Source organism: Rattus rattus, chromosome 1 (assembly GCF_011064425.1).
Source record: "Rattus rattus isolate New Zealand chromosome 1, Rrattus_CSIRO_v1, whole genome shotgun sequence".
NCBI lineage: Eukaryota > Metazoa > Chordata > Mammalia > Rodentia > Muridae > Rattus > Rattus rattus.
The window spans coordinates 15006222-15025357 of record NC_046154.1 but is presented as its reverse complement, the minus strand read 5'-3'; the positions used below and the strand labels follow the sequence as shown (position 1 = coordinate 15025357).

Here is a 19136-nt window from a genome sequence, read left to right as displayed (position 1 = left end):
ACCCAGGCACTTTCCACACAGGCTCTTCAGACTCCCCTGTCAATTTCCCTGGTAATTGCAGACACAAGCTTTGGAAGGACTTGTGTTGAACAGAAATTGATTCTCTCCCCTTCAATAGTTCCTTGTCCTCAGTATGTCTACGTCCTTCCTGTATGTATGATGCTTAGTCTCAATCAGATTAGTAACTCCAAACAAGACGCATGCTAACCACAAACAAAAACACAAAGGACATCTGATGATATAGGGCAGCTGACCTGCTCCAGTGGCACAGGTCAGAGCAGAACCCGCACACATTCTATCAAAGCTACAGAGAGATGCCCCCCATCTAAATCACGCCTTCTTCGAACGACTACCAGTACTCAGTGTGACCAGTACCACCCTCATGTCCTCACGCAGACCGAGAAATAACTCTTCACAGGTTTTCAAATGGAGAACTGTAATCTAAACACACTCCCCACCCCTGCAGTACGTTTCAGATACATTAGAAATAAAGCACATTGTAAAATTAAATAGAAACAGGTGTCAATTTGTTGACCAAAATACTCTGGCAAGGAAATTCAAACATTTTCTACAACTTAGGTGCTGTAGCACAAGGAGAGTCATGACGCACACCAGGCATATGGAAACGCAACATTAAATATACTTCTACTGTAATGAAACAAGCAGCGTGCGTGATGTACTCAAAATTTAGCTGCTTAGGCATGTGAAAAGCAAACGCTGTGTTACACTGTGTTCCCTGCCTTAAGACAGACACAACACCCTTAGAACAGCTAGTTCACGCCACACATCCCTTTCTGAACTCCCCCAAGTTTGTCTCCTACTCTCCAGGGAGTCACTGTAAAGCCACAGCCACCACAGAAATGCAACCCATTGTGAGGACAGACCACATCAGGCTGGTATCACCTCCTGTACCTTTCTCAGAAGACTAACAAGAGGTACACACAGCAGTTGCAACGCCTGGTTTTCAAGCAGAGCACCAATGACTCTCGGTGACACAGCTGTCAGTTGTAGGGACTGCTGACTCACTGGAGTATGTTTCACAGCATACTGCAGGGGAAGGGTGCTTTACCCAGACCGCATGCTTCCAGTCCCAGTGTGTGTCAGCCTCAAATGAAAACACGGCAAAGTCTCTCCAGCTCTCTGTGGGGAGATCTCTCAAATATCAGAGCACTGAACTAAACCCATGTACTTACTTTATTTGAGGTTACTATACACAGATGAGACTCTATAGCCTACATATTTATTAATAATTATGCTAAAAAAACACCAATATACTAATTCTAAAGATGAAGAAAGAAACCACCAAAGTAACTTAGGAACAATGGATTTATGTGGCAACAGAAATCTAGCAAAACTATCATTTGCTCATGGAGCTAAGACATCAAATTTTTCTCAATCAGAACCATTTATCAAGATTCTTTTGAGGCCCTCTGATTAGAGATGGAATGGACTACCAAAAAACTGCCTGTCTGCCCCATCAGAGTGCTATTTTGTGGATAAAACTGAAGGCTCAGACAACGAACAGAGGAACAAACACATCTGTGACAGAAAACATTAAATCCTGCTCCAGCTATGTGAGTGCCTGCCTGGTACCACACCAGTGCTATTGGACACATCTCCTTAAACAGGAAAGTTCTTTCTAAGTACTCGGTTTCTGTCTGCTACATTAAAAGAGATTAAAAGAGAAAACAATATGACTTATCAGACTTTTCTGAAGGGAAAGGGGGACTTGTAGCTTCTATCCTTGAGGCAAGAGGTACCACTGGGTGGCTGGCAAGTACACAAGTGCACTTACCAGGGGTTCCTGCAGGTCCTACATGGCGCTACTGCCAGCTGGCTGCTCCACTTGGTCTAGACAAGAAAGATACAGGAATGAAACATGAGGAGAGTGAAATGGAAGTGACAAAGAATAGCGTGAGACAACACCTGGTGTGTAGAGGAAGAAATGTGCACATAAGGATGAAGAAAAAACAAGACAAAGAGCAATTATCCACTGCATCAAGTCTCTCATAGACCCTCCCCAAAAGGCCACTCCTATGTCCTTAGTTGCCGAGGCTAAGAACCTCGTATTAGGCTCATTGTCAGGTTAATACCATGCCTATGTTCAAGGATGTGCCGCTCACACCACCTACAGACCATTCTTCTAGAAGACCTCCAAGTACCAACCCATGCCTGTAATAGAGACACCCACAGATCAGAGATGGGAAGCGCCTACCCAGGCCTCACGACTGTAGCTCTGGCACCGTAATTAATGAAGAAAATACCGCTCAGAGTGCTCTTTCTCCTGCAGCCATCTCCTAATGCCTCAGTCAGCACGCCCCATGCTTGGCACCCATTACTAGCCTGGTAAATGAAGCAGATACGTAAAGCTTCTACACACAGCATAAGGATGCCGGTCAGGTTAGAAGAAAGCACTCTTCCATTTTCGTTTACATCAACAAGTATCAGTCAATAGCACAGATCACTGCTCTGAACAAACGTGATTCCGAAAGGAAAACAGGAGCTTCCGATCAAATGGCTGCCATATAAAGACACTCACAGCTGAAATGGCGGCTTCCGTAGACCATGGACAGCCTCACACTGCTAGTGCCCAAGGTGGGATTGCAAAATCAAAACTGCTTAAGGCAGCACATTAATAATTTAACCCAGATCTGGACTATGTTCTACTATTCGAATAAACTAGACAAACAACAGGAAATACTAGGGAATAATGTTTCACTTGAAAATGTTCAGGAGCAAAGAAAATTCAAAATTCCAGGTTTGCTCAAGCAACATTAAAAATTCAGCACAACAGTGAAGTTCTTGCATATTCTCATGTAAGTGAACTAATTTTAGAAGTCCACAGAACTCTCCTTGTGTGTTGCCTCCTCACTGGGGAGTTAATCATCTCTTCAGTATCAACAGAATTAGGGCAGCACCAAAGCCAGGTCCATGGATCTTTCTTTGGAGTTCATACTGTCCTCGTCCTTGGATACAGACAGTTAACCAAGATTACTCTGAGACTCTACACTTCATCACGAAAGGTCACTGAAGGTCTGAGTGGCAGACCAACAGAATCAAAAGAGGCCATCAGCCTTAGTTGTCCACTGCCTCCAATCCTCACCATTCAGCCAGACCAACTTCCCAGCAACTGAACTCCACTCCAACAAAGTTCATTTCCCATGATTACCACTGAAGTCATAATTTCAAGTTCAATGTTCCTTCCATTTCTTTTGTCTTGTGTTCTTCCCCTGACAATGGGGTAAAATATCTTCCATCCCTAGAATCCCTCTTCCTATCCTAATCTCACAGCATTTCCATCCACAATCTTCTGCTTCTGCACAGTCTTTCTTCCTGCCCCTTTGGGGAAGGAAATCTGATGACTGAAAGTCTGCTTTCGTAGTAGGCTACAGAAAGACTCAACAGAGAACTAGGATGAGAAAGGCACACAGGCTCAGTGACTACAACATGGGTAATGGGTGCTGGAGAGCTGCTTTTAGCACCATGAAGGAGGAGAACTGTGAAGCCCATATCCAGGTCCCCTGACCTCAGACACGGCTTTAAACTTCACATTATTATGTGAGCTGCCTCAAGTCACAACACCCGCAGTACCCACCCTGGAACTTCAATTCCCATCCAATTCTCCCCTCCATCCTCTGTGATCCAAGGATACTGTTAATGACATTTTCCAGGTTCTAATTTCACTCTTAAAAATGAGACATAATGAATCCTTCTCTATCTCAGGTAGAATGTGGTCAATTATTAAATCACTTAAGCTCATCACAATCTTTCCTCACATTTCTGTATGGCAAAGCCATCTGATGAGCAGCACTCAGGACATACAACTAAGATATAAACTTGGGTTCTGAAAACCAGATGGAAAGTTTAACTGGGAGAAAGCATAAAGCACATGCTCTGGTAGATTTTTAAAAGTAAAGCCACCCTCTGATCGCGTTAATTAAGGTAGAAGAATAGATGGGTAACGGCCACCTCAGTACTAAGGTTATGTTAGACAGTGGTGGGCAGGCACGGGAAAACAATGTCAGCACTGTCTTACACCGGAGGTGACTAAATGGCCTACAGTGGGTTTGGACACAGGAGAAAAGCTGGGAACACATGTGACACTAAGTTCTCCACGAAGAATCCCAGCCCATTTTCTGTATCTGCTTACTTGTAGGTCGTCAACAGCCACACGAGGGAGAATCAGGAAGCTGAGATGACAGACTGATAGGGACCAGTGTCTGAGACAAGGTGCCCAGAGGCCTTCTGTAAAGGTCATCAAAAAGTGGCCGTGACAAGTAGCTACCAGAGAAGAGGTGCTGTCAGTCTACAGGCTTGACACTGGTAAGAGTCCAGGACTCACTTTTCATTTCATAGAAATGAAAGAAACATGCTACACACTTCTCAGATTTTTTTTTTTTTTAATTTAACTCCAAATGTTACCAGAGAGTAAAAAACTGCTAAGCTCCTTTAGCACAACCACACCTCTTTTTCTACAGCTAGGATCACTAAGAGCGGTTTGTAATCACTGAGGCAAATTACAAAAAAAAAAAAAAACTTCCATGGCTTTAAGTTGTTCCACATATCAAACAGATCTCTCAACAGCCAGAGCTCTGCGGCGGCGTTGCTGTGTGCCTGCTCTTGCCAGGGTGCTGCTGCAGAGCCTGTGTGGGGCTCCAGGCTCCCCAACTTCCACACGATCATACATAGATGCTTCTTATTCTGCCAATTCAGGAGGGTAAACAAGAGTGCTCACTCTACGAGTGGGAAGAAGACTAGAGCACATGGGGTCTCCCAAGACCAGTGCTCATGGCTGTGGGAAAGGGTCTCTTGTCATTCTCGACCCAGGCCCTCATTTCACCTGTTCCCAGTAGATCGGTTCCATACACAAAGTCATGCATTCTCTCTTTTAAGAACTGAGCCAGGGGTTGGGGATTTAGCTCAGTGGTAGAGCGCTTGCCTAGGAAGCGCAAGGCCCTGGGTTCGGTCCCCAGCTCCGGGGAAAAAAAAAAAAAAAGAACTGAGCCAAATCAAGGGGCACACAAAATTAGAAGTTCTTCAGCAAGAGAAATGCAAACCCTAATGGAAGTATTGCCCCACAGCTCTTGGGCCAAGATGGGAGAAATAAGAAATAACCCCGTTGCAAGCAGACAGGAGCCACCTGGGACATGTTGATGGTCCAGCAATCTGACACTGACACTGAGGGGCAAGAGAGACCAAGCATACAAAGGAAGCCTCTTAGATCCTGTAAACCGAATCATCTGCAAGGCGTACCCAACAGATTCCATTCAACAAAACATGGACTTCTCCACACTTGGGAGTCTAAGTTGTCAGCCTATGGTTCCTTCATATGCATCCTTCAGTAAAGTTTCTACATCAGCCATTTGTTTTGTTCCTTAGGTTTACACTGAATAGGAACAGAGATAATTATGGACATGTACAAGTCTAATGAGGCAGGAAGGAAAAATATTCTCAAAACTCATAAACACTGCATCACTGCACGCCAATGCTTGAGCGATGTAAGATACAAGTGCAGTCTAGTTTCCAGTGTAGGGTACAGTACTGTCTGCACTGAAGGGCGTGACTACTCCTCACAGACCTTCCATCTGCTCTTCTTCTAACTTCAACATCCGTTACATTTAATGTGCATGTGTGTGCATGTGCACGCATGTGTACTCAACTGTGTGTGGAAGTGAGAGGACAATTTAAGAGCTGATGTTCTCTTTCCACCATGTGCTTGCCGGGATGGAACGTCCTCAGGCCATCATTGATAGTAAGCACTTCTTTGTGCTGAGCCACCTCTCTGGCCCTCAACCTAAGGGTTTTTTGGGTTTTGGGTTTCTTTTTTTAATTAAATGTATTGAGGTTCACATTAGTAGTTTTTAATCTTTAGGGAAGGACATCTTGGAGTCTTTGAAAACCAGGTAAAACCTGAGGTCCCTCCCCCAAGTTAGTCACGTTGGGCACGAGCACATTTTGTAGTCCACATAAAGTGTCCTCCTCTTATGGAAACAGGCTGCAAGTGCACACAAGCAGTGTCCACGCCACAGAAGCACACCTGTGTAGTCTCAACTTCTCAGACTGACAAATCCCTCTGCTCCTCTCAAAGCCAGCTTCAACAGTAACTTCTAAGAAAGTAGTTCTTCGCACCGCTTTTTCCTAACATCACACTCATAAAGAGTACGAAGATATCTGAAATGCTTTGTTACTTTTATGACTAATGATTTCTGAGAAAATGTATATAAACTTCATTCAAAATGCCAAACACATAAAACCTGGTTAAAAGGCAAAGTGGTCAGGAGTGTTATGAACTACGTGGAGTAGATCAAAGAGAACAAGCCTGCATCCTAACAAGCCAGCGATGGGCAGAAGATGTGCAACACATCAAGTGCCACAGGTCATCTGACCACGCCCCAGCAGCACAGGTGAGCAAGTTAAGGTAACAAGTGCAACATCGCAGCTTTGGAGGCAGGGAGACACCTCCAGACTACAAGTAGGACTACAGGTAGGACTAACTCTTACCTAACTGAACCTAATAATTAAGTCTGTATCTCAAAAGCAGAACTGTAGATTTCTAAAGAACATGTTAGAAAATGTTGAAACTTGACTTTTCAGACATGTGCGGGTACCTCCATTACTATGAAACAAACCAAGGATCAATAGATGCACAGCAACCAGCAAGGGAGGACAGGACTCTCCTCAATCTGCAGCTGTTGCTATTTGAGGCAAAAGCTCTCTTTTTACACCCAAGCTGGCTCAGGTGGCATGAGCTACCACAACCTGTTCATCTTACCCATCTTACGGGGGCTTATACTAAAAGGCAAAACATTGCTACTAAAACAAGGAGTCTATTTGGCCTTTTTCTTTTAATTTTCTGGCTTTTCAATCTGGCCCTTCTGATTCTAAGGCTGTGCTATTTTTGCTCACTGCAAAAACAGTCCAGTCTGCACACATTCAACACTTGAGGTACAGAGTGGTCTGCAACACACACACACACACACACACACACACACACACACACACACACACACCATTTGAAGAAGTTACACATTTGCAAAGTATAGATTTGTACTCAATAAGGAAGCAACCAACAGTGAATCCTGTGTATCCATGCAAAGTGCATTTCTGCTTGGCTTAGGATAAAAAACAACCAAAACATCTAATCTAGGTCGTTTTTTAACCCAGAAATTGAAGGTGGGACAATTCCTTGTACTTCTGACAATTACCCAAGAGATGTGTAAGACACTGTCTTCCTCAAAGCGTAACCAGAAAAAAGCGTAGGCTACCTACAGCTTACTATTGTCTGCACCGTATTAGAAACAGAGTAGCTGTGAACTTACTACCTTGGCTACATCGCCAACAGCTCTGCTGCAATAGTAACTACAGCATGACACTTGGACTCCATCTTACCACCCAGCATGCATTCCCACAGCCTAACTAACAAGGAAAAGACTTCTCCTGGAGTAATTCATGTAGCTGCTGCTAGGATTCCTAATGCTGGATACACATGGCATTTTGAGTCCTTAAAAAGAAAAAGTAGTCCATCAACTGCAACTAATGACAGGCTAATCCTCCTAGATGTAGAATGTGTGGGTGCCATTGTGAACTGCACAGTAGACTGTGAAAACACCAGGACACTGTTCCACACTGGAGAAATCACAAGACAGACTGACTGCCAGGGCCACCACAGTTCAAAGTTGTCTGTTCATGGACAGTCTCCACACTGCCCCTGCCCTGCCCCTGCAAGCATTCACATCCTCACAGCAAAGGACCCAAGAAGGCCGTCAGAGTGAAGCCCTCACTATTCTCTTAAACTTTGGACTTTAGCTTACAGCTAGTAGTCACACTATCCCTCAGAGAAAGAGGCTCTGGCAATCCCAGATTAAAAACAAACAGCTAGTAGGTCCAGAAAGGCATATATTCTACCTCTCAAACTTGCAAGAAAACGAAAACTAAACCTAAGAAGTCAGAGTAAAAACAACAAAGGCCCAAAGATTGAATTGTTGTCCATTCTCAACTGTACTAGAACTTCTAACAATGCCCATAATCTGTTCTTAGACCTAAATATGGGCAAACAAACCAGTTTGTCTTCATTTTTTTGACATGTGATGTATTGAAACTTACAAAAGACTGCACCTCAAGAGGTGGGATTATAAACACAGGAGGAAAGATTATCACTATAACTCAAACACACACACACACACACACACACACACACACAGAGAGAGAGAGAGAGAGAGAGAGAGAGAGAGCAAGAGAGAGAACGAGAGAGCACTTAAGCATATTTATTCACTGTTTTTCCTTTTAAACAATGCAGAGACAAACCTCTGCTTAATTAATATAGTACTCATTCATTAAATATAAAATTGGCCTTGGTTAAGCCACCATTAAACTAGTAATGTATGTGTGAAAAGGCCCAAAGTATCATGTAAGCAAAGACTCCATCTCATTTCAGAAACCAGTTTTTATATACCACACGAAACAATGTCATTGCAATTTTCTTGCCTCTGACACTATATTACTGTACATTCAAAACAAGTACTATAGTATACTTTGAATATATCTGTGACTGTACGGTAAACATCCATTTAGCATTTAGAAGCACTTTGAAGACAAAATGGCCGTATACAACTTTAACCCCTGAACACCAAGGGATGGAGGCTGGAGGAGGATTTCAAGTTCAAGGCCAAAAAAAAAAAAAAAAAAAAACCTTTTTAAATTTCCAGATCATAGCCAGAACTGGTTCAGCACTCCCAGAGTTCTCTAGTCTCCCCTCTTGTTCTACTGGGGCTGAACATACACTGCTACTTGATACTGTAAGTAAAATCGCTTCCTCAGAACTTCTGGAAAAAAAATAACAGGAAGGAAATGTTTAAGATGTTTGGAAATTGAATGCAAAGCTAGCTTTACCCAGCCAATCAGGCAAGCCGGCCCCTGGGTCATATGTCAGCCACCTGACTCCAGAGAGGACAACTCAATACTCTCGAAGTTTCCAGATTCACATTTATCACATTGTATTCCATATTTAAGTTGGAAAAGGATAAAGACAGTACAGTGTGCCAGGCCAGGATGCAATGATGCAGTAGCTCACGGCATGGCAAATACTTCAGTGTGCCTAAGGTCCCCGCGCTCCAAACAAGCACAACACCACACACACAGACATAGACATAGAATGAATTAAAAACAATGTTTAACTAGTGGTATACACTGTGATCACAGCAAATGGGAAACAAAGGCAGAAGGATCTGAAGTTCTAGGCCGGCAGGAACCACATAGGGAGATCATCTTCAAAAAACAAAATCTACTGTGGGATAAACACAATGAAGAAATGAACTCTGGATCCTTAAGAAAATCCAGTTATGTCTGCAGGTCAGCCAGGCCTGACAGTACATGCCTATTACCCCAGCCTTACGAGATGGGGGCGGATCAGAAACTTAAAACACAGTTTAAGAAGGAAGGCAAGGAGAGAGAAGAAAGGCATGTTGTGCCCAGGACAGATTGGGGCAACTCTTCCTACTAAGTCCACTTTCCTGCCTCTCCTACAGAATGAGTCAGGCAGTGAGGACACGACCAGCTTCATCAGCAAACCAGACTTCTGGAGGTAACACTTCAAGATAGTTCATGCTTGTTCCAAAAAGCCAAAATGAACCATGAGACACTACCCTTCACAAATAAACATTCTGACAAAACAAACAGAAAAACCAGAGCACTTACCTACATTCTAAGGCAGGGAAGGAAAGCAGCAAGCATCACTCACTTCCTTCTACTACAGCAGCAAAATAAATCAGAATCACACTAAATCACTTTCTAGATTTAATTTTTAGACTGTATATTAGATCCTGTTCAGGGTCCTTAATCCTTGGCCTAAGGGAACCTGAAAGTGCATAATACTAGTGCACAGTACCAGTGCACAGTACCAGTGCACAGTACCAGTGCAGCAGTACCAGTGCACAGTACCAGTGCAACAGTACCAGTGCACAGTACCAGTGCAACAGTACCAGTGCAGCAGTACCAGTGCACAGTACCAGTGCACAGTACCAGTGCACAGTACCAGTGCGGCGGCGGCAGCGAGACCACAGGAGTGCTGCAGAGGAGACTGCACCTCAGCAGGTCAGAACAGTAAAGCATGCCGGCCAGGAAGTGGGCAGGGCAGCAAGGTCTTAACTCTGCTCTGTGCGCTTCATGACTGATCCGTGACAATACGAAATAGTCAACAAATCCCACACCATCAAACGTGTCAACACAAGTAAGCCGGAAGGATCCTTAAACGGTTTACGTTTGGACACTGAAAAGAATGACTCTAACTTGATTTATAACCTCTCAGAGCTGAGAAAACTGCCACTGGCTCTCATTTTAAGTTTACATCTGAAAGTATACAGAGCAGCCCAATTCATCCCTGCTACTCAGCAAAGCCAACAGAGCACTGCTGTTTCACATTGTGATCCTTTCCTATTCAGAAATGCTGGGGGTGGAAATTGGGCGCGAGCACCAAGCCCTTGGTTAACGTGGGCATAGGAGCATTAGTCTCCTCTGAGGATAAAGATCCCTCAAGCACAGAGCTAGAAAACAATAGCACTGCTGTCACTGTCAGCAGATGCATCATGGCATGATGCCAAATCCCGACACGTGTCTGTATGAAAACTCACCTCATTAATTAATTTAGCAGAGAATGTTTGCAAAGCATCAAATTGGTTTGGTCAGAACAGTAGAAACAGCTGCTTTCACTGTGCAGTGGTGGTATTTATCTTAATCCCAGCACTTGGGAGGCAGAGGCAGGTAGGTCTCTTGAGTTTCAGGCCAGCCTGGTCTTTAGAGTGAGTTCCAGGACAGCCAGGCTATGCAGGGGTAAAAGGAAGAGGGGCACAGCTGCTTTCAGTATTTATCTTTTCATTAAGGAAGTGCAAACTCTTTCAAATGTCTTTTGCTTCTGTCCTGTAATATAAGCTCTTCTAACTATTAATGTTAATAAAGACCAAACTCCAGATCTCTCTCTGGCAGCATGGAACACATAGGGAATCCAAACTACACAGCACCATGCCAGTTAACCATGCACCATGCCAGTTAACCATGCACCATGCCAGTTAACCATGCACCATGCCAGTTAACCTGGGCTGCAGCTTCAGCTCCGTCTGCAGTCTTCACTCAAAGTGCCCGTCAAGGGTTTTAGCCCCAAAGTGTGTTCTCTTTCCACTCAATTCCTGTTTTATTTTTATTTATTCATTTGTTTATTAAGACAGGGTCTCTCTATGTAGCCCTGACTGTCCTGGAACTCTCTATACCAAGCTGGCCTCAAACTCAGTCTCTGTCTCCCGAGCACTGGGATTAAAGACGTGCAGTACTACACCTGGTTCTTGCTTTCTTTAGAGGCAACTTCAAATATAAAACTACACCCTCCTCTTTTAGGTTCCATGCCTAGGAACACTGAGTTCCCATATCTAAATACCATCTGTGAACTGGAATAAGAAATTGCCTAGGAAAAGAGAAGCAAACTAGTTTTAAAACCAATTTAAAAATTGGTTATTTAAGCAAAGAACCTGGGAGTTCATATATCTAAGGAAACAACAAAATTGGGGGTTTTAACATTCAAGTTATAGTCAGATCAAAAAAGAACTAAACTAACTTGAACTCGTTATAAGGGCCTTCTAGAAAAAGCAATTACAATCGAATATTTTTTTTTTCTGGTTTAGACAAGTCACACCTTTCAATTCCCTTATAGACAGAATACAAAGCAGTACATGGCCAAGCTCCTAACACACTTCATCTGATGTCTCAAATAGTTTTTCATATATTAAGATTCTAGACTGGCAAGTGAGATGGCTCAGCAGAGAAAGGCACTTGCTCCCAAGCCTGAGTTTAATTCCCAGAATCCACATGGAACCCAGAGGCTCCTCCACTCAAGAGTTATGATCTTCACTCCACTCAGCCTCGTCATGTGAACGTGCACACACACAGGCACACAAACATAAAGAAATTACACTTGTGAAGAACATTTTACAAAATTATGACTAAACCACACAATTTTTCTGCAAACAAGGTTACATATAATTAAGAATCAAAGACATAGAAACAATTTTCAACATTCAGCCCAAATCTGGAGCACCTCAGTGATGGCACAAGTAGAATCAGGAAAGGTAAAAGAAGTTTTCCGTCTGTAACTGAAACCACACTGAGCATGTAGACACAGCTCACAGAAGTAAAGGTGGGTAGGACATGCACTGTTCAACAAAGGCATCTCTCACATGGATGGCAGCTAGGGCCTCGAGAGACACAGCTGTGAGACCCACCATACACTTTACCTGCCACACAGCCTGACCTAACAGGCCCGAAGCCCTAAGCACAGGAACACATTGCCTCTGGCTCCCTGAAGTCCTGCTCCACACCCTCAAGAGGTGAGGGTCCAGTAAAGTCTACCTAAAACCTGCCTACCTTCATCAGGCCTCTATTCCAGCCCCAGCCACAGACTATCAAACAGAGCCACCAGCTGCCAGAAGAGACCAAGAGATCGTTTCATATAAGCCAGCCTGTTCTCTGCTTTCACAGTGTACTTCTGAAGAGTTAACTCAACACCTTCTACTGAAGCCCACAGCATTTACCAGAGCATGGCCCCGCCCCAGCCCAGGCCATCTCCCACCCATACTAAGTTGACATCCTTCATCCTTCACCAGACCACCATCTCAAACGAGTTCTTGACTCTTGCCTGACAAGTACCCATTCTTTACCTGGAGCTAGGACAAACCACTCCACACATGCAAAGTTAGTGTGAACACTGGTGAGGTGCTCAGCAGTCTGCTAGTCTCTCTTCAGGAGGCTGGGCACCACCCGCACACCTCTGCTTCTACACATTTCCAACATGGCTCAACAGTTTTCTTTGACGCCATATCCCTTACAGGGAAAATTCATGCATTGTTCTTTCTCAAGATCCTTCCCATAATAATCAGGAAGCATCAAGGGGTCCCTGCTGACCCACATCAACAAGAAGAAACACCGAGTATGACTAGGAACTTCACAGGGCTGGCATTGATGCCTAATTTAGCCAGCTCCTGAATCTCCCCAACTAATGTAAACATGGTACCTGGCAGAAAAGAGGCCAATGTAGCCACATACAGAGCTGAGTTTCAATTCAAGACATTCTCACATGGGCACAAGCTTGCCTAGATCATACACTGCTCCTCTCCTAGAGCCCTCAGCCCCTGGAGCTTCATGTCACTTAGGACACAGGTGAAGGAAGGCCCTGACAAGAGTTGTGCCACACTCCACACAGATCTTATGAGCCCTTGGCCAATGGTCCCACTGAGAGCAGGAACCTTATCTGATCTGTCCATGCCCCTACCTGGACTGTATTCTCTGCATGTGAGACTCTTCATCTTTCCTAACCTGGCCTGAGCTACTCAGCACCTTTGGGGAAGAATGTCAAGTATGTCAATTTCAAAACACTTCGGCATTCTTCATTACACCAAGAGTTTTCATTTGAACAATTCTATGCGGAGACAAACGAAACGCTTCTTCCTTAAGGTTGACTGTAATTTAAATGTTGTGTGTTAGTTGAAAGTCACCAGCTGATATTCTCAGACACAGGACGGAACCTTAATGAACATAGCCTGTGCAGCCCAGTAATGGCTACATAAGCAGTCTTCAATCATCCAGCTCTCAGGTCTAAGGGACTTCTTGCTCCTATAAATAACTCTTCTCTCCTAACTTGCCTGAACAGGGAGGTCAGTGGGTTAGAAAGGCCACTAATAAGGGTGAAGGAGAGTGAGGCTGAGCCTAGTGAGGGAAATGGGGGGAGAACTCTACTGGCTGGAGGAGCCACAAACTCAGTAAATCCTCAACAAGAAACCCACAGTCACATTAGAATCTAGTTTCCAAGTGCCTTCAAATTTCAGAAAACGCCCTCCCCCTTTGTTAGCCCACATGCTCCTCCTGAGGTTAAAGCTCAAGCTCCCTCGGCTTCACAATCACTCATTTTTGAAGCTGGAAAAGTGTACCTCAGAACAGAGTCAAGACTGCCCACCGTTCCACACTAGGCAGAGGCCTAGGTACCTCATGCTGCCCACTCCTTCCACAAACAAACCCATCTGTGCAGCGCTGCTGTGGCTCCCCCTTCAGGCAGGGCTCGGTACAGCACGGCTACTGCAGTGATGTGTCAAAGCCGCACTCACCAGAACTGGCCCAGCATTTGTTATTAGCACCAGACCCTGAATCTCATCTCCAGTGCCACTACACAAGCAAAGAAAGATTCATTAGCAGTTATTACTTACGGTTAGCAAACTCAACTGCATTTCCCAGTCATGAATAGGAGACAGAAATCAAGCAGGAAATAAAAATTCTACATGTGGCCTTTTCTCTGCTCCATTACAGTTACATAGTACACACTAACCAGCTAGAGACCTCCAACTGTAACCTCCCACTGTTCCACCTGAGAGCTTTACCCTGTCCAAAGCCTCTGACAGTTAACCTCAGAGAGGCTGCTCGGACATGCACACGACTCAGCCGAAACGCAAAGCCGAGTTCCACTGAATGTGCCTAGCGCTGTACACCTGTAACCACAGGAAACTGCATGCTCCTTGGTCAGGTACAATATGAACTGCCTTCTGAAAGCACCATGCACTGTTCTTTCTTTACACATTGTCTGAGTGTTCACTGAGGGCCTGCCAGCCACTCGAACACTGATCACTGCCTTCCTGATGCATGGAGGCACCTGCCTTTCTGTTTCCCAAGGAACTGCACAAATGGCTAAACAGTCCAGCACAAGGCAGGGCCTAACAAACATTAGTGAATGGGGGGAGAGGAAGGAAGGAAGGAAGGGAGGGAGGGAGGGAGGGAGGGAGGGAGGGAGGGGGCTGAGGTCCAGAACTGTGAAGAATCCAGTCCTTTGTTTCAGCAGTTATGCACAATATCAATCTACTAGACAGCTGTATGTCCCCAACACCTGGCTTTCAGAAATAGTCCAACAAAATCTCAATGCAGAGTTAAAATACTTGAAGGAGGGCTGGAATTCTCTGGACTCTTATCATCAGGTCCAGATTCAAAGTATTTACTGACCTGAAACAACTGAACCAATTTACCTTGATTCTCTCTGATACTATTATTTAAAATGTCTAAGGTTGTACTGACTGAATATAAAAGGTTCTGCCTTCAGATCTTCCAAGCTGTTAAGTTAGATTTCACAGCATAATTAAGAAAGGTTTGATTCACTAGATTCCCAAACTCTAGGTCACAGAGAGCAAACAGGCCTCTTCTGAAGTAAGCTGCCTAAAGTAGTAGGCATACTTGTATGAACTCCACACAAGTCTTTTAATTAAAGCTCAAGAAGGCCTCAGTGAGCTGTCTACTGCTCAGACTCTTTATCAAAATAATGGGGCAGGAAGAAATATGCATCACTGCCAAGTGGTGGTGGCCCACGCCTTTAACCCCAGCAGCCTGGAGGAAGAGGCAGGTAGATCTCTGTGAGTACAAGGTTAGCATGGTCTACAGAGTCAGTCCCAGGGCAGACAGGACTACACAGAGAAACCCTGACTCAAAAAACAAAACCAAAGACCACAAACAGACCAAAACATAAAAAATAAAAAATAAAAAATAAAAATCACCAAACGGGCTGGAGAGATGGCTCAGTGGTTAAAAGCACTGACTGCTCTTCCAGAGGTCCTGAGTTCAATTCCCAGCAGCCACATGGTGGCTCGCAACCATCTGTAATGGGATCTGATGCCCTCTTCTGGTGTGTCTGAAGACAGTAACAGTGTACTCTTATAGATAAAAATTAATAAGAAAAAAATTTTAAAAAGTAAGTTTAAAAAAAAATCACCAGGGCTGGAGAGATGGCCCAGCGGTTAAGAGCACTGACTGCTCTTCCAGAGGTCCTGAGTTCAAATCCCAGCAACCACATGGTGACTCAAAACCATCTGTAATGGGATCCGATGCCCTCTTCTGGTGTGTCTGAAGACAGCTACAGTGTACTCATATACAAAATAAATAAATAAATCTTTAAAAAAATATATTAAAAAAAAAATCACCAAACAATCTAAACCCACCAATCTAGCTATGGAATGTATACATTTGTGTATCACTAACAGAACAAAAAGATTAGTTTCAGGCTCTTCCTCCACACTGAATTGAATGGAACAGTGAGGGATAAAGGAAAAGGATAATGAAGCAGGTTTGAATACACACACCAAAGTTTGCCACAAGCAAAGTAAGACTGCCATGAGTTACAGATCTAATTAAATGTCAGGATTAAGTACAGTGGCACAATAAGGAAGTCCCCAGATCCCCTAATTTTCAGCCTCCACAAGCCGTAGCTTCTCTAGGAAGGCTGACAGCATGACTCCTGCTTACAAACGAAATAGACATTAAGCACAGAAAAGAGTCAAATAATGGCGTCTGCTGAGCCTCGGCCGACAAAATCTCAATGCAGTTAAAATACTTGAGGGAGGGCTGGAATTTTCTGGACTCTTATCATCTGATCCAGAATCAAAGTATTTACTGACCTGAAACAACACCTGAATCACAACCACTAAATGGAAAAATGTACTCAGCAAGCTACCTACCAGCCACCCTTTGGGTGAGCCTATTTCACTTTGCTGTGATACGCAAAGAATATGGAATTGAAAAGTCACAATGAGCTCATCAAATATGGCTTGAGAGTTTTCCAAAACCATGTTTATGCTTTTATTTATAACCTCACTCCCACAAAATACTTTGCAATGTCTGAGAAAAGAACAGGCTTGTTTGGATTTACTAAAAACTAAGGGGAGAGCAAAAAACAAAACAAAACAAAACCCCAAAGTTCTTGTTTTAATAAAAAACGACCATATCGTGCCTTGGCACGATATTCAAAGTAGACTCAAATAAAAGATCCCCAAGTTCACATTAAAAGTTTTTCGCAAAAATATTTCAGCGACGTATCGGTATGCCAGCTGGAAATATGATATAGCCAACCAAACTATTTTCCTACCCACAAATTATCCCCTCCCTTTTATAAGTGTGACTGACTACACTCTACCTTCTGTTCAAAACATCGTTCACCACAGAGTTGAGGCCACGGCAAGCCTCCTAAACTTCCACAAAGCCCAACACATCCTGTCGCCCTCCGCTCCCGGTGCACCCCATCTTTGTCTCTCCCAGGTCCGGTTCTCCCTTCCCGTCTCCCTCCTCGGCCGCGTCCTGCGCTGTCAGCCGGGCCGGAAGGCGCAGGCGGCCCTCCCTCGCCGCGCGGCCAGCCCTATTCCGGGAGCAGGGCCGGGCCCGCACTCGGCGGCCGCACGCGCACTTCCCGCCGCGCGAGCGCTCAGGCACAAGTTCGCAAACAGCCCGAACGCGCCGGGACTGCCGTGATTCAGCAGCGGGCCGGGCGGAGACGGCGGGCCGAGCCCGGAAAAGGTCACCGCGACGCTACGGGCAACGCCCGGACCTCGACCCTTAGGCCGGCACGGGTGCGGCCCGGGCCGGGCGGCGGCGGCGATTCCTACCTCTGCGGCTCTTCGGGGAGCTCCGCTTGCTCCGGGCGCTGGCTCGCTCTTCCTCAATCGCAGCTGCTATCTCAGGGTTGTCTTCCCCATTGTACCAGACCAGGAGCTCCTCGCCAGGCGCGATTGGCTACCAAAGAAAAGAGACAAGGGGCAGACCAATCAGAGACACGGTTGTTGGCGGGGGCGGCGCAGCAGCGGGCAAGAGCGGCGCGCCGACCGCAAACAGCTGTCGGGAGGGCGCCGCCGACGCGGGTGCGCGCGGAGGGGAGGCGGGGCCGGGGCGCGCGCTGGAAGGAGGCGGACTCTAGAGCGCAGGCCGGGGGCAGAAGGCGGAGCCGCGACCAGAGCTAGCAGAAAATTCCTTGGCTGGCACAGCCAAGGCAGGGCATTAGGGACAAGCAGGACGGCCTGGCAGCTTGTCACAGGGGCTCGCAGGAGTTCATGCACCGGCTGATCTGATCCTAGTGCTCAGCCTCTATCTCCAGATTCTTACAGCTAGCTCCAAACCTCATGTCACCCACGCAAAAGAGAAAATAAAACACGGGACGATTTTGCTCATGAAATTCAAGTGGATGAGAAATGTAAAGGGCTATTACAAAGCAAATGGCATGGAAAGGAGTTAAAGTATACGTTTCTAATTCCAAGCACAAGTTAAGCAGGAACGAGGTACACCTTTAACCATAAACAACCCAAGTACAGAAGCCCTGAGCTCAGTCAGAGCCCAACCTATCACCCACAATGCACAGTCATCAAAGCAGCGCAGGCTGTTAGAAAACATCAAGAGTGTACATCACCGTTACAGAAATCCCTAAGATAACATTCCATGAATTATGTTCCTAAAACAGTAAGTTCTTCAGTCACATCTGACACCATCATACAACTATACATGCAACATCCTGAAGAAATATTTTAAGTAGAAAAGCAAGTCCTAAACAGAATTGGGAAGGTAGCTAGCAGTTTTCTTTCATTGCCGGGAACCCATCTGTTCAGAAAGTTCAAGTAAAAGCCCATCTAAGCCCACATGCTGACACAGATGATCACAGGAAGAGACACACAAAAAAGGGAATGTTCTCGCTTGGTGTAGAATGAGTGGGAATGAGGCAATTAAAATAACCCATATTGCAATCTTGAACACAGATTGATCCAGACAAGGCCCCCAGTGGACCTACCAGTATTAGGTGAGAGTGTAAGTGCCCAAACATTTGCTTCCTGTCAAAATCCTCTCCCCATAAACAGCTACCAGTCACAGATAGAGGAAGAGTCTTTAAAAGGATTCAGATGGACAGCATCCTGAGACTATGCAGAGGACAGATCAGTTCTGGGATGCCCAGAGGCATAAGTGGAATCTAATCAGAAGGAAGGCCAAACTTAGTCTCCTCAGAACTGAGAAGTTATCAAAGACTAAAGTAACTGCCCAAGCCAAGGAGATAAATGAGAGCCAGAATTCTGTTTCTATAAGGGTGTTGGAGTAGGTGTGTCACTGTCAGCAGGGGCTATAAGACCCTCATCCTAGCTACCTGGAAGCCAGTACTCTGCTAGCAGCCTGTAGAAGAAGAGGTAGATCTCTCAGCACCTCCTGCACCATGCCTGCCTGGATGCTGCCATGTTCCCGCCTTGATGATAATGGACTGAACCTCTGAACTTTAGGTCAGCCTCGAGTTGCTTTGGTCATGGGGTCTTCTCACAGCAGTT

The 19136-nt window shown here is 45.1% G+C and overlaps 1 protein-coding gene across 2 annotated transcripts in view; it reads right to left on the bottom strand.

Moving 5' to 3' along the window:
* Positions 1 to 19136, bottom strand: part of Prdm2 (PR/SET domain 2) — a 105447-nt gene that overhangs the window by 33930 nt on the left and 52381 nt on the right. For both annotated transcript variants that reach the window (XM_032895066.1, XM_032895061.1), the window contains exon 6: positions 17445 to 17571. In XM_032895066.1, coding sequence (XP_032750957.1) covers positions 17445 to 17571 — 127 coding nt within the window. The remainder of the gene's footprint in view (positions 1 to 17444; positions 17572 to 19136) is intronic.